This window comes from Macaca fascicularis, chromosome 4 (genome assembly GCF_037993035.2).
Source record: "Macaca fascicularis isolate 582-1 chromosome 4, T2T-MFA8v1.1".
In the NCBI taxonomy this organism is placed as follows: domain Eukaryota; kingdom Metazoa; phylum Chordata; class Mammalia; order Primates; family Cercopithecidae; genus Macaca; species Macaca fascicularis.
Window position 1 is genome coordinate 14,636,237 of NC_088378.1, and position 23,651 is coordinate 14,659,887.

General features: G+C 42.4%; 1 protein-coding gene and 1 long non-coding RNA gene across 19 annotated transcripts in view; one reads left to right on the forward strand and one right to left on the reverse strand.

Annotated features, from left to right (window-relative positions):
• Window positions 1-334: 334 nt before the first annotated feature.
• CDK19 (cyclin dependent kinase 19) overlaps window positions 335-23,651 on the reverse strand; it is a 216,999-nt gene continuing 193,682 nt past the window's right edge. For 16 of the 17 annotated variants that reach the window (XM_074036891.1, XM_074036886.1, XM_074036894.1 and 13 more), the window contains 7 exons: window positions 22,327-22,470; window positions 22,101-22,170; window positions 18,845-18,917; window positions 18,371-18,468; window positions 17,658-17,736; window positions 16,676-16,942; window positions 335-5,039 (listed from right to left, as the gene is read on the reverse strand). In XM_074036891.1, coding sequence (XP_073892992.1) covers window positions 4,908-5,039; window positions 16,676-16,942; window positions 17,658-17,736; window positions 18,371-18,468; window positions 18,845-18,917; window positions 22,101-22,170; window positions 22,327-22,470 — 863 coding nt within the window. In that variant the 3' untranslated portion in view covers window positions 335-4,907. Of the gene's footprint in view, window positions 5,040-16,675; window positions 16,943-17,657; window positions 18,267-18,370; window positions 18,469-18,844; window positions 18,918-22,100; window positions 22,171-22,326; window positions 22,471-23,651 lie in introns of all 17 variants that reach the window. The other variant, XR_012433351.1, reaches the window with a different exon arrangement.
• LOC123573059 (uncharacterized) lies at window positions 6,003-10,193 on the forward strand. 2 transcript variants are annotated; one of them, XR_010586195.1, is made up of 3 exons: window positions 6,003-6,110; window positions 7,936-8,116; window positions 10,037-10,193. It is a non-coding gene; the product is annotated as an uncharacterized lncRNA (long non-coding RNA). The 2 variants fall into 2 exon arrangements; XR_010586196.1 differs by lacking the exon at window positions 10,037-10,193 and adding an exon at window positions 8,383-8,520.

The following is a 23,651-nucleotide window of genomic DNA, read 5'->3' on the forward strand; positions in this document are numbered from 1 at the left end:
CTGCAATTTTACTCACGAGGTACCTGTAAGCCTTGCTTGCTTTGCAGTATTATGACATCATAGCATCCTGAACAAAATAACATATTGGAACTCACAGAAGGACTTCGTATCTCTGCAGGACAAGTGTAATTATAAAAGCTTCTAGGCACACACATAAAATTTTAACACTAGATGGGGTCTCACTATGTTGCCCAGTCAGGTCTCAAACTCCTGGCCTGAGGCAACCCTTCCTCCTTAGCCTCCCAAAGTGCTGGGATTACAGGCATAAGCCACTGCACCCAGCCACTAAACCTTATTATAAGAGTTTTTTACATTTAAAAAATCCACACGGAAGCAAAGTCAATTAAATTTTATTTCAACCAAGAATATAAAATAAATGCAATGTAATTTATTTTAGTTTTAACAGTCATTTCAAAAAGGAAGTCAGGTCAACTCAAAAGCAGGAAACCCTCGCTCCAAAGCAGTAGCTCGTCCTGCACTCCATGGAGCAGGCCTTGTTGGGGCGCAGCGGCTCTAAGCACAAACCTCGCAGTGGAGCACGAAAAGCTACAGTCATCTCTATAATCATATAAAGGGGGATGCGTGCAGAAAATGACTGAAAAAACAGACAAGAACAGGTACACTTCACAAATAGGAATTATAGGAATATACAAACTAGGCAGTTTAGAAAGGATATACTACATAACATATATAAAAAGTACTTTAAATTGTTGTTAAAAAGGACACCTTCAGTCCAGATTTTGTGTAATACTTTTAGTGTCTACACAGACAAATCTTTAAAAAAATTAAATAGTATTAATTTACTAAATATTTAGGAGATAACAGTGCATTAAGGGTTGTTTTTTTTTTTTCATATAATACATACATATCACCCCTTTGCAGTGATAGCATAGAAGAGTAAGTATGGCCTTAGGTACAACACATTTTTAAAAAATCCTAAAACAATGAACTTTGTTATAAGATATTTGTGACTATTCTTGAGGATTATGGGGACCTAAACTGCTATGTTTTATATAAAATATTACTTGTACTTGAATCCTTCAAGCCTCTGTTGGTCTAACTGCCATTTCACGGCCTTTCTCTACTCTCTAGGAAGACATCACCACAGAGTTTTGGATTTGTAATTTCCATCTAATTATTCCTTCATTGTATAGTTTCTGCTGCATAAATTTACTCAAAAGCACATCAAGTTGCATGTCTTATTCTCCAACTATTTTTTTCTTTTCTTTTACCTTTAGCAGAGAAAACAGCATCATTTTAGAGGCATAGAGAACAAGTAGCAGTTGCTTTACCAGGAATGAGGCAGCACACATAGGTAAATGTCATCCCTTTCCATTCTTAAGAGTCCATTATGTTCGTAAGAGCAAAAGAGTAGTGCAGAAGGCCAAAATTCTAAGTACTAAAGTTTCAAAACCACACAGATACAAAAATATACATAAATCCTTGGTCTTTGTATGTCATTGCATGATCTCCTTCATCACAAGGATTGTTTCAGCCTGCCCTGCTGCCAAAGCTACCTTATCTTGAGCTCCTCTGTCCTGCAACACTTGAATTCCTTTCACAAACACACACCTCCCCAGAAAGCTAACTCTGAAACTGGTTTGTAACATGGAGAGCAGAAAGCCTTCACTTGGATTCATTCCTTCCTGTCAGTAACCCCTCCTATTTTGGGTGTTCCCATAGGCTGAGGGCTGCCCCTCCTGCACCCTTGGGGGACATAACGGTATCTAATAAATTTCAAAGAGAAATGCAGTCATTTGGGGACCACAAAGGTAAAGTTTGCCCTCAAAAAGCTTCACAGGTCTTCTTAGAGGTCCCACGGTTTGAGGGCCCTTACATGTGTTAAAAAGGCTTTGTTCCCAGCCGGGCGCAGTGGCTCACGCCTGTAATCCCAGCACTTTGGGAGGCCGAGGCAGGTGGATCACCTGAGGTCAGGAGTTCAAGACCAGCCTGACCAAGAGGGTGAAACCCCGTCTCTACTAAAAATACAAAAATTCCTCAGACGTGTTGGTGCATGCCTGTAGTCCCAGCTACTCGGGAGACTAAGGCAGGAGAATCACTTGAACCTGGAAGGCAGAGGTTGGAGTGAGCCAAGATCACACCACTGCACTCCAGCCTGGGTGACAGAGTGACACTCCGTTTCAAAAAAAAAAAGGCTTTGTTCCCCTTTAAAGAGAAAGAAAATGATCCAAAATTATTCCTAAGGGTAAAGGGAATCAGTGGGTAGCACTAACCCTGAGGCAAGGAAAGAGGAGAAAAGAGCCAGTACCAGTGCAGGGATAGGAACCCAGTCATGTGTGGAATGGAGATTTCTGGCTATGTCCTGGAGGATATTGTATACTGGGAGCAACTGACGAAATCCCCTTACAGTTTATATTTCAGTTCTGCCAGTAAAAGTCATTATACACAAGGAAAGCAGGGTAGTTCTGCGAATGTATAAGCATAAGAACTATAACAATGCTGCTTATAAAGTATTAAGGGGCATAGTATTTTGGTTTACATATCTATTTGGGTTTGTCTTCTTTTATTAAAGGTAATCTCCCTTGAGAGCAGGAACAGAGCTTCTATTTTCCTTGCAATTTCCTACAACCACTTAGGAGAGTATGTTCTGCCTACAAGGACCACCCAATTGTTGTTAAAAGGCTGATGTGAACATTTCAAAGATACATCGATGCCTTTTGTGATATTTAATCACTGGCTTTCTCTAAGGTAGACTGACATAGAAACCCTTCCATAATATTATTTACAGAACAGATTTGGGGATAGTAACTACCCAAGTGGGTTTAGAAGTAAACAAAAAGACCTTCATATTATAAGACAGTTTCACTTATAAGTCAATCACATGGCACAGACATCCCAGGAGGGCTTACTGTCACAGAACAGATCACAAGCTCCTTAAGGACAGAAGTATGCCCTGTCCTCTGTGTTCTCCACCCAGCAGGGCACTGGGCACACAGTGAGGGTGCAGTGAGCATCTGATGACCAACAGCTCTGGACAGTGAGGTTTTAGGGCACACGATAAAACTGCATATAGGCAGCTACATTATGCAGAGGGCTGCTAATTTCTTATTTTAAAAAATGGAAGGGGTAAAACAGCAGGAGACTGTCAGAAACTCCTTCCAATGGAGCATGTAACCTGCTTCATCTTCAGTCTTGATGAGTGTCACTATGCAGACTTCATTATTATTAGTGAGCATTATTATGCTGAGATCAGTAAGGTCCTGGCTGGCTACAGTATCACATCAATAGTGCAAAATGTATACTGGCTTCTGTCTAATCTTATTTTACTTGTGTATGGACCCAGAGTATCATAACCAGGTAGATAAGTTCACAAAGAATAGTTTTTAAAAATGCATATAATTTGCATATACAATAATCAGCTATTTCTTCTAGCTCAAGAAAACATTTAAAACAAGGCTGGTGCTGCTAGTAGCATTCAGAAGAACACAAATTTCTTGCCCCTGACATTACAATGGGAACTCTAAGTCTTTACATTTCCTTTTGACTCTGGGGAGTGAGGGGCTCCTTAAAGCAGCTAAGAAAGAACTCAGCCACTAATTCATAGAAAATGGAAATGCAAATAATTCACGTTGTCTAGTAGAGAGTCTTATACTATCTGCCCATAGTTTTTAGGCACAATTATTAAGTTTTCTCCTAGGGGCAAAAGAAATCATTCAGTGCAATGAAAAGATTCTTAATAGAATTAAGTTTCAGTAACAACAGCAAAATTATGCATACATAATACATACTTTAAACATGAATAAAACCTAAATTTTTAACATGCTTTAAAAATAGTCACTCTATGTCTAATGCAAATACGAATGGAGAACACTGCTCTTTATTTTAAAAGAAGATTAATTTGCAGGCTTCTACTTGAGTACCCTTGATTATAATAAGTAAGAAAGTTGCTCACGCAGACCCAGATGTGAAGAAACCAATGGTTCTTTAGAGAAGCCGACTTTATGTACAATACACAATAAAAACTTTTCCTTCAAAGGGAAGTAACACGTCTTTTGATCAAAATTACTCCTTAAAGAAATCCTAGTGCAGTTGATACTCTCTTCAGCGTTTTGGTGTGGGCCATCGAGACTGTATTTCATCAAAGCTCTTGAAACCCTTTTTAAGGTAGACTTAGCTACATGAAGGTTAAAATTATAATTCTCAATTACTGAATGCTATTCAGAATAAGATGATGCTGGGAACTAAGTTCCATATGAATGATTATATAAAAATTACCACATACTTCAGTTCTTCATAGCATAAAGCATAGTAACTGCAAAGATCTAGGCAGTTTTTGGTTGTAGGTTTCCTCTGTCCCACCACTTGTCTTTTTATTAGACCTTCCCTGAAACTAGATAAATAAGAACGTAATAGTAAAGTACTTTGGGACAGTAACGGTTTCTGTTTAAGACTTCCATGAGCAGAACAGTTATTGTCTGTGAAAACGTAGTGCTTTAAAAGGTGCATTTTTACCTGTGTTGCTAAATCAGTTCATGAAGTATAAAACTATACACCACTGGAATCCTGTTTCTAAAACATTAAAATCCTATTAAAAGAGCTTTGAAAAGATAAACCATAGTGATTGCTACAGCATGAGAAAGGTGCACCAGGAAATCCTTCAAAAAAATGCTGAAGGTTACAGAAGTGCTGGGATTAGATCAGACGCTTTATCAGAGAAGTCACAATGGAACACATGCAGGGAAGGGGTGCTGGGGAAACTTCACAAGAATCTTCTTTAAGTCAATAAAGAAGAGATATCAGTCCTGCAAAATGCTCAGTATATAAGGTTTTCCTCCCACGTGTGTGAGTTTTAAATGGCATCATAGTTTGCATCTTTTTGGTTCTTTTTAATGCAGACATATTGCTGGAGTCTGTGCTCTGGGCTGGGCTGGCCCAAGGGGAGCTTGTCAGTACCGGTGGGCCTGGTGAGATGGGTGGTACTGTGAGCTCTGCTGAGACGAGGAAGAGTAGCCAAGTGTGCTCTGGGACTGAGAGGATCCCTGAACGTTGCTTTGGTAATTCAGGCGAGAACTGGAGTGCTAGGAGAAGGAAACAGGAAAAGGGAATTACTAATGGAGGAAGAGAATAACTCAAGATGCTAATCACAGTAGGATAGAGATATAAGCCGTTTTCATCATTAGGCTCCTGGTTCAAACCCACATAGCTGACAGCTAACTTAAGCTGTTAACACATTTTGGTTATTTGAAATGACAGTCTGCCACCACTGTAACCACACATTCTAGCAGGCATGAAGTTTGGCTGGATTTCTGTGGGAGATAAGCTACACTGGAAAGAAAGGAAGAGGGGAAATTTCAGCAGACCCATTTCTCTTTATTCCAATTCTGGGGTGTTAGTTAATAACTGAGATGTGCAAACAAGAATAATCAATTTGGCGTACTGAAATAAACAGTATTCATAATGTATACTGACATGGTATTATTTTTCCCATTATAAACTGTTTGGGTGAGGGAGAAAGGACAAGATGGAGGAAGGTGAACAAGAAGGCACAATCCATGTTGCTTCCGGGTTCTTCCTCACCAACCTTCCCGTGCGCAGGCAAATGCAGCCCACACCCGGGAAGATGCAGATCAACCGAGCACGTGCCAGGTGACGTCAATCCGAAGAGATCGAAACTTACCCGGCCACGCCTATGGAGACGCCCCTATCACGCCCTTATCCCGCCCACTGCCCTCCCCCTTCCAGTACCAATGCATAAAAGTCTGCCGCCGGCAGGAGCCGGCGTGACTTCTTCGGCCCCCGCATTCGTGGACCGGAGAACCTCACCCGAGAGCGCCGGCGCGACTTCCCTGGCCCCCTACACCTGAGGACCAGAGAACCTCGCCCGAGAGTGTGCGCATATTTGCAATAAAAGACTGCCACTTTCTTACGTACTTTGGCCTCATGTTTAATTACTTAGCTCTCCTAAATTAAATTAAATTAAACAAAACAGCTGGTGCCGAAACCCGACCCGGGAAGAGACCCTTCCTCAACATCCCCTAGGGGTCTGAGGAACCTCCTCCCCAGCGAACCGGCTCCCAACCCAACCAGCCACCAACACCGAACAAGTGTTCCAGCTTTCCACTGGTGCCGCTCTGAGCATTTCTTCTTCGGTGAGTACTCCCCTTTGTTAACCATCTCCGTCCGTTTCCGTGTCCTTGGCCTGGAGTCATGCGCACACCCAAGGACGTAGCCACCCTGTGGCGCAGTGAGGCCTTCAACCCGGACACGTCCGTCTTGAAGTTCCTCAATTCTCTGTTAGTGGCTCCAGGAGCCCCCGGTCTCTAGCAGCGGCAAAGGACGCTTTGCCACTGCGTGAGGTCGGTTTCCATTTCTGGTGGTTAAACAATGGGAACCTCACAATCCAAAATCCCTAGGAACACCCCCTTAAGGTGTCTCCTCCAAAACTTGGAAGCCTTACATTTAGCTCAAGATTTAAAACGAAAGCGGCTAATTTTCCTCTCCACTGTGGCATGGCCGCAGTATAAATTAGACAACCAGTCTCAATGGCCACCAGACGGCACACTTGACTATAACATTCTATTAGATCTCTCTAATTTCTGCCAAAGGCTTGGAAAGTGGTCAGAGATTATCTATGTCCAAGGCTTTTAGGACTTGCGCTCTCGCCCAGACCTGTGTGCCCAGTGTTCAATGGCCCAGGTCTTGTTAGCTAAAACCCAGCCCTTGGCCCCCACACCACAAGCGGAGGAAGATTCTACTTCCATCTCAGATGGGGCCGACGTTCCCGACCTACCAACCCCCTCCCTATGCTCCTCCTACCGCCCCTCCCTCACCCACTCCTCTTACCTCTCCCATTTCCGCCCACACTCGCTCCAAGACCGCGGTAGCGGCCCCCACTAGTCAGCCCTCTACCAGTCAGCCTGCCCCAACCCCCTCTACCAGTCAGCCTGTCTTAACCTACCCTACTGGTCAGTCTGTTCCAACCCCCCCTGCTAGTTTGTTGGCCCCCCTCCAAGAAGTTGCTGGAGCTGAGGGCGTGGTTAGAGTCCACATCTCCTTTTCCCTGGCTGACCTTTCCAAAATTGAAGAACGACTCGGCGACTTCTCAGCCAACCCCACCCAATATTCCAAAGAGTTTCGATACCTAGGCCAGGCATATGACCTTACCTGGCATGACTTACATGTCATTCTTACTTCCACTCTTAACCCAGAGGAAAGAGAGCGCATTCTTGCAGCCGCCAGGCAGCATGCAGACCAGTTACACTTAACTGACCCTGCCAGCCCAGTAGGCGAACAAGCTGTCCCATCTACAGATCCTGAATGGGACTACCAACCTCAACAACCCGGGCATCGCAGAAGAGACCTTATGATACAATGCCTCTTAGCTGGCATGCAGGCAGCCTCTAACAAAATAGTAAATTTTAATAAGTTACGGGAGGTTATTCAATACTCAGAGGAAAATCCTGCCTCCTTTTTAAATCGCCTTACAGAGGCACTTGTCCAATTTACCCGACTGGATCCTACCTCTCTGGCAGGAGCTACTGTCCTTGCCAGTTATTTTATTTCCCAGTCGGCCCCTGACATCCGAAAAAAAAATTGAAAAAGATAGAGGATGGACCTCAAACCCCCATTCAGGACTTAGTCAAGCTAGCTTTCAAAGTTTTTAACTCTAGAGAAGAAACAGCTGAGGCTCTTCGACAAGCCAGAGTAGAACAGAAGGCCGCCCTTCAGGCACAAGCTTTAGTGGCTGCCCTCCAACCTGCGTTGCCCACTTTGCCGGCAGGGAAAACCAAAGATAAGTCTCTTAAGGGCTCCTGCTATAAATGTGGAGACCCAGGACACTGGGCAAACCAGTGTCCCCAGGCCAAGCCGGCCACTCCGTCTGGTCCATGCTTTAAGTGTGGCACAACTGGGCATTGGGCAAAAAGGTGTCCAAATCCTCGCCTGCCTACCATGCCGTGCCCAACCTGCCAACAGGAAGGACATTGGAAGTCTGATTGCCCCGCCAGCAGGGCAGGCATTGCGCCTCAACGTGGTGCCTCTCCTCAAAGGCCGGAAGGCTACTTCCAGCTCCTACACCTGGACGACGACTGACGGTGACTACACTCGGAGACCCCAGTCACCCTCGCCAACCCTAGGGTAACTCTACAGATAGCGGGTAAGCCAATTTCTTTTCTCATCAATACGGAGGCTACCTATTCTGTTTTGCCAACCTATGGAGGTCCTAGCCAGCCATCCACTATCTCAGTAGTTGGGGTAGATGGTAAACCGTCTAACCCTCGCCAGACCCCAATGTTAACTTACTGCCCGGACTATGCATGCTTTGCCCACTCTTTCTTCATCATGCCCTCTTGTCCCACCCCCCTCTTGGGACGAGACATCTTAACCTAACTCAAAACATCTATTCCCCTTCCCTTTCTCCAGGTGACCAGGTTCTACTCAAGGATCAACACCCTCCTCAAATTCTCCTGCTTTCTCACTATTCTCCATCTCAACTTAACTGAATTTCCCCTCATAGACCCTCTAGAAACCTTCCTTCCCGACCCTTTCCCCGACCACTGGGTTTCCCGACTTTTTACTCTCATAGAAGACCTAGCTTGGCAAGGTGCCCTTTATGATTTCAGCAATGTTGAACTTACCCTCTACACCTTTGTTACCACTATTATGGTTCACTCTAATTATTCCTGCTAGCCTTACTAATCCTAAATTTGTATGGAGATTTTCTGTAACTGAAACCTGGTCTACTGACAACCAGGCTCACTCACAAACGCAAGGTACTGCAGATTGCTCCCCCCAGGGCTGCCAAGCTGCCCTCCTCCTTAACTTTCACCTGAGTTCTGTCGGCAACTACGACCGCCCAGTCATATGTTTCTTGTACGACCAAACTGAATATAAGTGTAAATATGACTGGCAAGAGACCAACCTGGGGTGTCCTTACAACTATTGCAACATGCATGAGATAGGTTTAATGGGTGCAAATGGCATTTGCATCCCCAATGATCGACCTTTTGTAAGAAACAGAACATCAGGAGGATACATTCTTAATATTAAGGATCCCTGGGACCCCCGGTAGGCTCAGAGAGTTAAAGGTGGACTATATGCAACATCTTGGTCCTCATATCCCACCGCAACCCTCCAAATAGAGTATACGTGCAACAAGTACACCTCCCTAAAAGTAAACAAGTACATCTTCCTAAGAGTGTACAGGCCCTACAAAATTTAACCTCTGTTGTAAAATCTCATGAACAGAAAATACAGAAGCTGTTAAGCTCCCCAAGTCCCCCTAACAAGGAGGACCCATTCTCATGGCTAATACTTATTCGCAGGGACTTAACCCAGGCTGCTGGAGTAAGGAACCTCTCCCACTGCTTCCTTTGCGCTGCACTCGGAAAAGCTCCCTTAGTGGCAGTCCCGCTACCAACCGCTTTCAGTATCACCACTGACTCTACCAGCTCCTCTCAAGCAACATCCTCGCCTCAAGTCCCATTGTACCGTAATCCACAGAGTCAAACCCTTCCTTTTTGCTTCTCTACTCCTAACTCTTCGTGGTGGGATTGCACTCAAGCTCCCAGCAGGACCCAGACGGCCCCCGTTGGAGGCTACTTTTGGTGTAATTATCAGGGTTTCCCTAGCATCGTCCCTAGTAGCCTCAGGACTTGGAACAGGGGCCCTCACCCACTCGATTCAATCTACACAGACCCTCTCCAGTCAGGTCCAGGCAGCCATAGAGGCTTCAGCTGAAAGCTTAGCCTCTTTACAACATCAGATTACCTCAGTGGCCCAGGTAGCAGCACAAAATAGACAGGCATTAGATCTTCTTACTGCTGAAAAAGGAGGAACGTGCCTCTTCCTAGGAGAGGAGTGTTGCTACCACGTAAATGAATCAGGCCTGGTTGACACCAATGTCCAAACATTAAACAAAATCAAAAAGGAGCTTCAACAATTTAACGCCCCTTAACCCCGGGGCCACCGGTATGGCTGCTGCCTGTAGTACAGCAGATGCTTCCATTCCTAATTCCCATACTAATCCTCTGTCTTATGTTATGTCTTGCTCCCATTCTAATAAAATTTCTCCAAGCCAAGGTCCAAGAGATCACCCAAGTCACCTTCAACCAAATGCTCCTGCATCCCTACACCCAACTGCCAACCTCAGACCCTAACTATGCCCCTCAACAGCAGGAAGCAGCCAGACAGACAACGGCGCCCCAAATTCTTATAATCAATAAGAGGTTGGACTGTTTGGGTGAGGGAGAAAGGACAAGATGGAGGAAGGTGAACAAGAAGGCACAATCCATGTTGCTTCCGCGTTCTTCCTCACCAACTTTCCCGTGCATGGGAAAATGCAGCCCGCGCCCAGGAAGATGCAGATCAACTGAGCATGCACCAGGTGACGTCAATCCGAAGAAATTGAAACTTACCCAGCCACGCCTATGGAGACGCCCCTATCACGCCCTTATCCCGCCCACTGCCCCCCGCTTCCAGTACCAATGCATAAAAGTCCACCGCCGGCAGGAGCTAGCGTGACTTCTTCGGCCCCCGCATTCGTGGACCGGAGAACCTCACCCAAGAGCGCCAGCGCGACTTCCCTGGCCCCCCACACCTGAGGACCAGAGAACCTCGCCTGAGAGTGTGCGCATATTTGCAATAAAAGACTGCCACTTTCTTATGTACTTTGGCCTCATGTTTAATTATTTAGCTCTCCTAAATTAAATTAAATTAAATTAAACATAAACAACAAAGCTGTGATTAAGAAACCATTATTTTAAAGCAAAGGGTTCTCAGAGGTAGAAGCTAGGGGCATCAGGAGTTCTACCTACAGGACAAAGTAAGGCAAGGTTAGCTGGGGTATGGCAGCAACATGGGTTTTATAAACTTCAGGTAACATTTAGAATAGAGCAATTGTCATATATGATTGTCCTCAAGAGAAGACAAAAAATGCATTTCAATTCAATGTATTTTTATTACATTAAATGAAACCTTCATCTTCATAGTACCTAAGGCAAATATAAAAAAAAAATGTGTAAAAGGAAAAATCATCTATAGAATAAGAACAGTATGTAAGAGATAAGCAAAGCTGGAAGTAGTATCTTTGGCTATATTCAGAAGGCTGGTTTTTCTTGTGAGCAAAGTGGGAAAGAATATATGTAATAAATAATATATGTAATTGAAACTTCCTTAGCAAAAATGAAACAGTGAGAAAATTATGACAGTGAAAGAGATCTGATCTAACCAACTCCATCTTGCCTTTAACCTCCAAACTGTTCTTGGTCATTCCTGGGCATGGGCCAAGCTAACTTTGGGAGAAATTTAGTTTATAGTTTAAATGACAACAGCCCATCCCAAAACTAAACTGCCTTTATAAAACTACTAAAAGGCCACAAGTTTAGGATTATGAGAAAGGCCTGAATTCTGCTAAGATGAAGGTGTAGTTAAACAATTACCAGTCATTGTTCTGGAGGTCAACTGGCTACTCCCCAATTACTCCTGTAAATAACATCACTATTGTCAGCCTTTTCAGATGTTTTTTCAGACTTTTGCATTTCAGATGACTCCACCCAGACTGAGACTCATGACTCTCCCAATCCTGTGGCCTCCACCCAGCAGTGGAGGAAGGCCATTTTTCATACCCCTTTCATTGCATCCCCAACCAAGCAGCAGTATTCATCCCTAGACCCCTGCCCACCAGAGTATCTTTGAAAAATCCTAGCCTCCAAATTTTTGAGGAGGCTGATAATAAAACTCTGATGTCCCATTTAGCTGGCCCTATGTGTATTAAACTCTTTCTCTATTGAAATTCCCGTCTTGATAAATTGGCTCTATCTGGGCAGCGGGCAAGAAGAACCTGTCGGGCAGTTACACTTTGAGTTAAAAATGTAAATGATCTTGAGGTGGCACTGGGGTTTAGGAAAGAACAGATCAGCAAGGTCCTCCTGTTCAGTGCTCAAAGGCTGCCAAACTGGACTTGGAACATCTGGTCCAAAATAACAGGGCACTAAGGTAGTTTTGGTTAAAAACAACTCAGTTTTGGCTGGGCACAGTGGCTCACACCTGTAATCCCAGCACTTTGGGAGGCTGAGCGGGGCAGATCACCTGAGGTCAGGAGTTCAAGACCAGTCTGGCCAACATGGTGAAACCCCATCTCCACTAAAAATATAAAAATTAGCCGGGCGTGGTGGTGGGTCCCTATAGTTCTAGCTACTCAGGAGGCTGAGGCAGGAGAATCGCTTGAACCCAGGAGGCAGAGGTTGTAGTGAGTCAAGATTGGCACCACTGCACTCCAGCCTGGGTGACAAAGGGAGACTCCATCTCAAAAAAAAAAAAAAAAAAAAAACCAAAACAAACAAAAAGAACACCTTAGTTTTGCTCCTTCCTAAGTTACACAACTGAATAGTTATGTTGGTTACAGAAGTCTTTAAAAATTCCAGATTTTAATTACATGTTTTATTTTGAAGTTTATTATGAAAAATGTTATTTCAACTCACGTTATTTGGGGCAATTTTGCCATAAAATATAATGTAAACATGTAAGAACCTAATGTGCTGTTACATAGCTTTTTTAATGACAAGGGGTTTTTTAGACAGAAAATAAGCCAATGTTCTGCTTTTCAAAGGGCTAACTGTACTTGCTTACAATACATTGATGAAGCAGCCCAAAAGCCTTGAAACTCTACTAATGGAACTGTTGGGGTGCAGAAAACAATACCCCAAAACGAAGGCCTCAGGAGCAAAAGTTTTTCTCTGACCTTTTTGTGCCCTCTTGTCTCACAGTCCAATTCTCCCCAGAGCCAGCCATAGAAATTAGAATTCCCCTTCCCTAAAGCAGGCCATAGAAACCAGAACCCCACTTCCCCAACACCAGCTGTGAAACCTAAAAATATTACTCTAACTTCCCCCCACCCTTCTGTGTAAAAACTGGCCGTAAAAAATGGTCTGGCACACCTTGTCTGACTGTAGGTCATGAGACTCCTGTTCCAGAGGGGTCCTGCCCCACACCCGCAGGCAGGAATGCGTGCTCAGTGAGGCCAACAGGAATCCAGACAGGCCGTGCTGGGTTTCCCTGCTCAGTCTATTAGTATCAGATCATACCCTTTCTGTCCAATCATGTTTCTACATGGCTGTCCACACTCTGTTGACCCTAAACCATAAAAAAATGGACAATTTCTGGCCGGGCACAGTGGCTCATGTCTGTAATCCCAATACTTTAGGAGGCCAAGAAAGGTGGATGACTTGAGGTCAGGAGTTTGAGACTAGCCTGACCAACATGGCGAAACCCTGTCTTTACTTTTAAAAAATATACACAAACACAAACACACATACACACGCACACAAATTAGCCAGGAGTGGTGGTGAGTGCCTGTAGTCTCAGCTACTCGGGAGGCTGAGGCATAAGAATCACTTGAACCCGGGAGGTGGGGGTTGTAGTGAGCCAAGATCGTGTAACTGCACTCCAGCCTGGGCGACACAGTGAGACTCTGTCTCAAAAAAAAAACCAAACAAACAAACAAACAAAAACGACTACATGAAACACACTTTGAATTTCTGCTTCAAAACCTAGGACATCATTATATGCCCATTAACATACTAAATCACACACTCACCAGCGCCATGACAGTTCCGAGAACACCCACATTTGGCATAAAAATGGGTGGCACCACAGTTCCAAGAAATCTCCACCATTTTCCAGAAATTTTCATGAATATTCCACCCTTTGGTTAAAGAAACCCATAAAGATAGAAACCCAAACCAGACTGCATGACTCTCTATTTATTTATTTTTTTGAGATGGAGTCTCACTCTGTCACCCAGGCTGGAGTGCAGTGGCGCGATCTTGGCTCACTGCAACCTCTGCCTTCCAGGTTCAAGCAATTCTCCTGCTTCAGCCTCCCAAGTAGCCGGGATTACAGGCTTGCACCACCACAACTGGCTAATTTTTATATTTTTAGGAGAGACGAGGTTTTGCCATGTTGGCCAGGATGGTCTTGAACTCCTGACCTCAGGTGATCTACCCACCTCGGCCTCCCAAAGTGTTGGGATTACAGGCATGAGCCACTGTCCCCTGCCAGATTCTCTCTTGAGTATACCCACACTCCCCTTTCTTGAGTCGTGTACTTTTCTCTCTGCAATAAATCTCCATACTTTTGCTATTTTTGACTCATCCTTTAATTCCTTTTCCCGATGGTGTTAGAAGCCTGGACACAGGGGTGGGGGTTGAGGTCCCACCAGCATTTGGGGACCTCCCTCAGCCCGCTGGTATCAAGTTTGTATGCCTTTCTGTCCTGGTAAGTAAGCAGTAAGGAGGAAGGGGCTCCAGGCTGGGAAAAACAATGAACAATTGTTCTGAGACACTGCTAGTCACAAACAACTGGTGGGCACGATGACCTCATTTGGCACACAGCTCCCTCCTACAAGACCCTGTAAACTTCCTTCCAGCCCCTGCTCTTTGCAGACAGCCCCTCCTCTGCTGTGCTGTCTGTTGCAACAACATGTTTTCATACCTTCTGTAATAAATCTGCCTTTCTTTACCCAGAACTGTCTTGTTAAAAAACCTTGACTGCCTGAGACACTGGCCCTAGCTAGTCGCACCCATGATATTTTCTCCAATTAACCTGCCTTTTGTGAGCTGATTTTTCAGCGAACTTGCAGAGGGTGAAAAGAAAGTTTTTCCCGTGGCTCCTAGATGGTAGTATGAGTTGCAAGTTCTGTGTAATGGGACACCTGGCTGCTCCTCATGCCAGCCTCTCCAATTAAATAGTTGAGGTATCTATTCATTTAATAGATATGTTGGAAGGTTTATTATTTTTTTCCACAGACATCAGGACCCAGCTATGAAAGGTTTATTTTTAAGTAAACAGAACAATATGGACATAGAAAAGCATTTCAAAGAATGTTTGAATTTGGAAAAAAAAAAAAAAGAAATACAGTAATCTGTCTATAATTGACTATAATTGGGTGACAAAGACTCTTTCCTTTGACAAAAGCTGTAGTCAGGCTCCTCTCGGGAGGTCAAGGTTTTTACCAAGAGGGTTTTGGGTAAGAAAGCAGGTTTATTACAGAAGGTCTGAGAACATGGTGTTGCCTGGGGCAGCACAGTGGGGGAGGGGCTGTCTGCAAAGGCGCTGTAGGGAGGTTTTACAGGGTAGTGTTGGATGGAGCTATGTGAGGCTTCTGCTTGACTAGGCCTGACCTTGGGCTTTCCTCTGTCTTTGGAGAATCCTGTTAGAGCAAGAATCTTGCTAAGTTGGCTTGGCAAAAATCCCCCACCTTTAAGAGCTTATCACCCAGGCCTCCCTTCAGAGCAGGGTGGGGATCAGTAACTTTCCATCCACTGATCCCCACCCTGCTCTTTGGTTATACATCTCCACTTGTCATGTGGGAGTCTGAATTGAGTCCAGTCTTCCTCCCCAACTGCCAGCCCCTCTTGCAGTGGTCCCTCTATGCACTGCCGTGGCCCCGCCTCGAATAAAGTCTGCCTTACCAACTTTAACAAGTGTTTAGGCAAATTATTATTTTTTAACACAGGTTAGTATAATTCAATCAGAGACACAAAGATGAACCAGTATATAGTATTTGCTGCTCATATAACTGGCGGGGCGGGGGAGACAGATTTTATAACAAAATTCAAATATGCTCGTGCTACTACCCAGCTGGCAAGCTGTTTTTAGTAGATCAAACTGAAGCCTCAATTTGTTAAATTGGAACCAAGTGGAAGTATTGTGTACTCTTCTGCTTGCAGGGATATTCTGAAGAGAAGTTTTTCAGAGAAGTAGTTGTGTGGAAACACATTAGTTTGTTGAGCTCTTCAAAATGGAAAGGCAGTTTATGCAGCTATTTGTATGTCTTTCTTGTTAAAGTTCCTCTTTATTGCAGTTCCTTAGCAGTGAGTTTCTGGTTCCCTTGCCAGAGGTTTTGTTTCCTATTATCTCTATCCTATGCACTCATCTGCAAGAGTTCCCAGAGGGACTGTGGTTCCAAACTTAAAACCAACAAACAAAAAAACCAACAACAAAAACAACAACAACTTAAGTTTTCCCTTCTTCCTAGATGTTTTCTTAACTTGTTACTACCTTGAAAAAAACGTTTTTTCCAAAATGTCCTATGGTTATCACAACGGGTATTTTTACCTCTCTCCAAATACCAATCCTTAGACTTAGCTCCTCTAATTTCCTGAATTAGTACTGCAATTGGTGTTCTCTTTTTATCTGCATAACAAAAAGTATTTTCTAGTCTCAAAATTATTTCTAAAGAGACTTAACAGTTATTTCAGAGAAGCCTCAGTCTTAGCCCCCTTCTCTTCTTTATCTATGTAGCTACTTCCTCCCAGGAAGAGCATATCTTTCTGAAGAATGCAATTAATTTTGTCCAAAGTAAGACACCACTCCCTTCCCCTTTTCAATTGCTTATCTATGTATCTTTTTCGGATATGCCAAAACTGCTAAGGCAGCTGTAAGGGTAAAATGATGAAATTTTTTTTAAGGATGGGGGCACTGGCCTCCCTACCTTCCTCTCCTCAGGGTGTCAGGATAAACAAATCAGAATATGAGATATTTTACAATTACATGAAATATGATGAAAATCTTCCTCTTCATAGAATGCCCTAGAAACAGGATTGTACAGGTTGCACAAATGTAAGAGTTAAGTGTTACCTAACTCTAAAAGGATCTAGGATAAATCTTTTCCCCACTTCATAAAGCATATGAACATTAGACATTCAGGGAGTACCTGATAATCCGAGGGCATCACAGGTCCGCCTGAGTTTGCGCCTGAAGGCCCTAGCCGTGGCTTCTTGTTTGGGGGCACCTGGTTCAGGCCGGAGTCCTGGCTGTGCTGCAACCCTGCTCCGGTGCCCCCGACCCCGGCCCCAGCCCCACCTGCAGTCCCGTTGGTCTGGGTGCTGTTCTGCTGTGGCGGGGGCGCCTGTGGAGGGGCTGCTGCCTGCTGTGGAGGGGCTGTGGGCTGCTGATGCTGGTTCTGCTGCTGTTGCTGATTCTTTTAAGGGGAAAAAAGCAAGCTTGGTATGAAACCAAATTAACAGGAACTTTCTTTAATTATTCGATATGCACATGCGGCTGCTGACCAACCTGGGGGAGCAATCTATGTGGGACACTAGAGTGATGGGGAGGACCGGAGAATGGAGCAGCCAGGGAACACAGTGTTCCCAAAGGGCAAGGCACCAAGCCCCAAACAGGACTCTCAATGAAGTTCATTTAGACTCCACAGTGATCCTCCAAATCAGTCACAGACATCTCACTGAAGGCCACAGGCACATCAGAAATACCTTTCTTATAGCTCATTAAAACAGCTATAAGAAATCTTTGCAATCATGATTCTGGAAAGGCAGAGCAGTCTGGAGAGTAAGCCAATATATCCAGTTAAGAAAAAAGAACAGAGTGATGCTAGCAAAAGCCAGCCTGCATAAAGGGGTGGCAGTGACACCAAACAAACAGAAAGAGCAAGAAGTGGGAATCCGGGAGTAGAACTGGCTGTGACATACACCGGAAGCTCAGGTATCTGTGAGCTGGTCATACTTCAAACTTCAAGGTACCTTTACAATCCCCAAACTTCCACAGAAAATAAGACACATTCAAATTTAATTAAATATTAGAAAAGGTGGTTAAACATATAGGAATTATGGAATGATACCTAAGCTATCTTTTTGCCTCCCTCACTCTTTGGAAGTGAAAGTATACAATGCAGTTTATACCTTGTCACCTTTTTCTTCAGGATCATCTTCATTAAGGAATTCTCGTTTGGGGTATGGAATCTGGCAGCCGGCAAATACACTAAAAATCATTAAAAAGAAAAAAACATATCATGATCTAAAATCTGTAATATCCTTACCTTGTTAATTTAAAATTCCAATTTGTTTTTCTTCACTTATTTCCTACTCTTCATCTGTGGCTAGTGTTCAAATCTTGACTGCTGCTAGCTAACTGACACACAGGACATAGAAGTTTCTCTATACTAACTTCATTAGCACCAAAAATAAATTAATTTGTATTTGCCTTAAGAAAAACTGCACCTCTTATAGATGAAAACACAAAGTCTATACTTGGGGGTAAAAAGGATGGAGGAGTAGAGGGGTTTTGTAGTGCTCTGGAAGACAGATTAACTTCTGTTACCTGCTGGTTTGGCTGAATTTCTGATCCGGCCAATTGGTCTGTGAAGGTCTTACCTGTTCTCAGCTTTAGTTTTCATCGTAAAACTGACAAATGGTCGTTCCTAAAATACTTGTTTTCATTCATACCTCTCTACAGCTTTGCCTGTTTCAAAATGTGGAAGCTTTCTCTTGAGCAGTCTTTAGGTGGCATCACTGAAAAAGTTAAATACTTCAGTAGCAAGTGCTTCCCTTGCTTTCAAACACCACGCCACCTCCTCAGCCTGGAGCAAAGGACACAGAAAAGACGGGACACATACTCTAATGTTGGCAAAGGGTCCTCCTGAAAATAGGGATCCTGCAGAGCTTGCTCCGAGGTAATTCTCTTGGTTGGATCCATGGTCAGGAGTTTCTGAAGCTAGAGTGACACACAGGAAATGCAGAGCACATGAAAAGGTTGTTTACAAGTCAACGCCTTGCCTTTTGTATTCCTGTGTAACAGGATTAATATAAAATACATTTTGTATACCTCACTGCAGATTAAGCATACTACATACTTTTATGTGAAACTGGCAGAAATCATCAGCCTTAAAGCCCTTTTAAAGTTCATTTTCTGCTGATAAATCATTTAAAGTGAAGGCTGAAAGACAAGGGTGACATCTCAACAAAAAATATTTAATTTTGCCCCAGCATCCAACAATTTCTTTTGTTTCTAAAGAGGAGGAACAGCTGAGTGAACAGAAGGCGAGAGTTGTGCTGAGAATCAGATTTCAGTCTGGGAGAGAAGCACCTACCAAGAGGAACACTTTGCTGTCGGGCTTGACCTTGTGTTTCTCCATGTACTTTATGAGGCTACTGTTGGCATACCTGCAAGGACACACACAGTCACACGTCACTGGGAACGCTCATCCAATTGATATTTTTTAATGACAAGCTCCAAGATTGGCTTTCCTATAAGGTATGTGTTTAAGACATTGTTTTTTCTGATTAAGAAGGAACACATTACCAAATATTAGCAAATGTGTGAAGAAATAGGAAATGTCACACATAACATGAGAGTTTACACTGTTACAATCCCTTCGGAAAACAGTTATGCATTAACCATTAGTGTTGAAAATGTGTATAGCCTATGACCCATCAACTCCATTTCTAGGCACAAACCTGAGTCAAAGGATGCTTTTGCACATGTATATCAGGATACATGGATAAAAATGTTCTTAGCAGCATTTTAGTAATGGTCATATATATATATAGACAACCCAAATGTCCATCAACTGAAAAATGGGTACGTTTTTATATATACACAGAATGGAATGTTATACAACAGTAAAAACGAATATGCGAGGTTAAGTGAGGAGAAAAAGCAAGTTGCAGAAGAAAATACATAATATGTTACCATTTATAAAAAGTTGAAAGACAATAAATTGAACAATATTTTTAGAGTTACATAAACATGTGGACTAGAACTCTAATAAAAACTGTGGGATGATAAACTCAAACGCAGAACACTCAGAGTCTATCCTCTGGGAGGGAGGTGGATAGGGAGATGGGGCACACAGAGTACTTTAGTAATCTTAGTGATGTTCTAATTCTTAGGTTCAGAGGTGAGCAAAGGGGTATTCATTTTATTATTCTAAATATACTATATGTTTTTTCATTATATATTATTTCCTACATATGAAATATTTCAAATTAAAAAGGTCTAAAAATAGTTAATATATGTTCATGATAAAAAGAATTACAGAATATAGAAAGTATAAGGAAGAAAATTAAAATCACAATCAAGCCACTCCGTGGCCAAAAAACCACTGACAAAATTTTTATAATGTCCCTTTGGCGTTGTGTGTGTGTGTGGCATATACATACATGGTATAAACACAGGAATTTTTGCTTTGTTTTTATAAAATTGGAATCCTACTATAAAAATTGTCTTAGCTTTTTATTTAATATTGTTCCATAAACATTTTCCCTTGTCAAATACTCTTCAAACTTATTGAGTGGCTGCCTATCTCCTACTGGTACGGGTATTACTCGTTTCATAATAACTGTGGCATACAAGTCGTTGTAGCTAAATCTGATACGCATGGCAGGGAGCCGACACTGCCTAGCGGATGAGACTCAGAGACCCCTCCTAGACCCTGATTCAGTCATTCACCAATTGTGTGATCTTGGGCAAGTTAGTTAACCTCTGTGAAAGCCTTAGGTTCCGAATCTGAAAAGTGGAAACTGTAATTATACCTACCCTATAGATTTGCTAGGAAGATCTTAGGAAAAAATGTCGGTAAAGGGTTTAGCACCACCCTGGTATATAAGAAGTACTCATCTATTTGTGGCAGCTCTGATTACTTCCACAGGATAAATTCCAGGAATTATCAGGTCAAAGGGCATGCACATTTTAAAGTCTTTTTTAGGTGCTCTAGAATCTCACTACACAAATGTAGCCTTTACCAGCAACCTGGGCATCACCTGAGAGCCTGCATTAGAAATGAAGGTTCTTAGTCCTCACCCCTGATTCTGACTTAGAATCTACATTTTTAACAAGGTCTCCAGGTGGTTTGTAGGTACACTGAAATTTGAGAAGTACTCATTCTCTCCAGTAGCATATGAGTAATAATTTTTAAAAAATAAAAATAGAGATAGGGTCTAACTATGTTGCCCAGGCTAGTTTCAAACTCCTGGGCTCGAGATCTTCCCGACTCAGCCTCCCAAAGTGTGGGGAGTAAAGGCATGAGTGAGCCACTGTGCCTGGCCGGAATGTCCATTTTACTGTACCCTTGCCAACAAGGTACCATACAATGTTAAATGAAAATAACTAGTTTGGTTTTGGGTGTTTAAAGAATTTATAGAACATTCAGGTTGGGATTCCATAAGGCAATTAGATAAATGATTTTGAAACTTGGAAAAGTGAACGGAGTAAGATACATATTGGGAGTTATCCACATAATGGATGGTGAATTGTGGCCATCAAAATCATGACATCTGACTGGGAAAGTATCCAGAGTGAGAAGAGGGCCCAGGATAGAACCTTGATATTAGCACTGTCCTTGAGAGATGGATACAGGCAAAGGACCTCACCAAGGATTGTGAGAAAAAGGGGTCAGAAATGATCAATGCCAATCTCTATTTCTCTTAATGATGTCTGCTTTTGTTCCTATAAGCCATCCTGTCCTAAAATTTTCCTGGTAAGTTGCCAATAGAGAAGCTCTTCCACAATTTTCGGTAGGTGTGCATATTTATAACAAACACCTCACATGCCATCACCCTTAATCTCATTTCTGCTCAAAGTAAATGCCTTCATCAGTTTGTTTTACTCATATTCCAAGCCACATGTTCTTCCTTCTGCCAGCCTTCCAGGTTTCCTAGTCCAGCATATCAGTTACCAGTCATTACTCAGAAAAAATAAAACCACAGCTGTGGCCTTGAACGGAGACCTTTATTCATGCTAAAACATAACAGACATAAACTACCCATTGACCCTTACATTCTTAAAAGTCTTTAATACTGCAGCCTAAACCTGAACTATATACGTTAATGGTATCTGGAATACCTTTTGTAAATCACAGGCATAATTAGTATGCTAAAATCTCAGTTTCTAGTTTAAATAACAATCTACATATGTTTTTTAAAAAGATTAACTATTCTCATTGAAATTACTACCTATAATTAATGTGCACTATGGTTTGAATGTTTATGTCCCCTCCAAAATTCATGTTGTTGAAACTTAATTCCCAATGCAACAGTGTTAGAAGATAAGGCCTTCCAGAATCGAGGGCTTTGCTTTCAGGAGTGGGACTAATGCCTTGTAAAAGAGGCATCACACAGCATCTGCCCCTTTTTGCCCTTCTATCTATGTGAGGACACAGCAACAAGGCACCACCTTGGAAGCAGAAAACAACCTTCACGGGACTCCAAACATGCCAGTGCCTTGACCTTGGATTGTCCAGCCTCAAGGCCTGGGAGAAAACAAATTCCTGTTGTTTATAAATTACCCAGTCTAAGGTATTTTTTTACAGCAGCACAAAAAGACTAGGACTGTGTGGAATTACTTACGTTGTTCTTCTAAAGTCTTTTTGAAGTGTGGGATATTCTGGCATCTTTCTAATATCTTCCCAGTCTTTATCTTACAAAAAAATTAAATATTGTTATAGAAAATAATGTGTTAATTTAAAATCTCCCAATTATGTCAGTTTATAAATATACATTAAATTTTGCTTTTGAGAAGAAATGATTTTGAAATATGACTCAAAATACGACTTTAAAAAGGAAAATAAATTACCTGCAGGAAACCCCATGACACTAAATATCCGATCCAGTTGATCATGATGAAATGGATTGCTTGTTTTTATATCTTCCTGACGACAGTGAAAAATAGGTTCTGAAGTCAACAATTCAGCAAATATACAACCTATTGCCCATATATCTAGGAAAGAAGAAACATAAGTTTTTGTATATATTTCCTTGGTTATAATTCCCAGATATAATCCCAGCCTACTTATAAAAATACTTTTCAGTAAATCAATATACAAAGTACAATAAGTGCATTAAGAAAACATTATTGTACTTTGTATTTTAACATATGTGTGGGTATGTGTGTGTATATATGTATGTATACATATGTGTGTGTGTGTATATATATATGAGACATGAAATAACTATATCATCATGTAACAGATTGAAAGCCAAATAATAAAAAGACATTTACTTGTAAATTTTCTGATGACAATAAACAGGGTAAGTCAATTTAGCAAAAAACAAATTCTTTAGATTTAGGCAAAGGTCTTTCTAACCACTTTTTTTGTTGTTGTTTTTGGGGTCTCTGTCACCCAGGCTGGAGTACAGTGCTGTAATCATGGCTCCCTGAAGCCTTAAACTCCTGGGCTCAAGCAATCCTCCTGCCTCAGCCTCCAGAGTAGTTGAGACTATGGGTGTGTGCCACTGTACTTGGCTAAGTTTTTAGTTGTTTTATAGAGACAAGGTCTCACCATATCTAACCACTGTGAATAATTTAATCATTAAAGTATTCAATTGATAATCTAATACCAGGCATAGTACTCAGATCTGATATACTGAAATAATATCATCATCAGACATAGTGATGTAATTCTTTTAAAGCCATCCAATGTATAATGATAGAGCAGAATTTACAAGTTTTGAGTCTCGACAGACAGTATAGACCATATAAAAGAACTGGGGAGGATGGGCGCGGTGGCTCATGCCTGTAATCCCAGCACTTTGGGAGGCCGAGGTGAGTGGATCACTTGAGGTCAGGAGTTCGAGACCATCCTGACCAACATGGCGAAACCCTATCTCTATTAAAAATACAAAAACTTAGCCAGGTGTGGTGGCATGCGCCTGTAGTCCCAGTACTCAGGAGGTAGATGCAGAAGAATCACTTGAATCCAGGAGGCAGAGGTTGCAGTGAGCTCAGATTGCACCACTACACTCCACCCTGGGCAACAGAGCAAGCAAGCCTCTGTCTCAAAAAATAAAATAAAATAAAAAGAATTGGGGAAAAAACTTTTGTCTCAAAGACTACTAGCTTCAGCTTTTTCAACAAATTGCTCTAGAAGCTCATAAATAATACTATATATAGTACTGCAT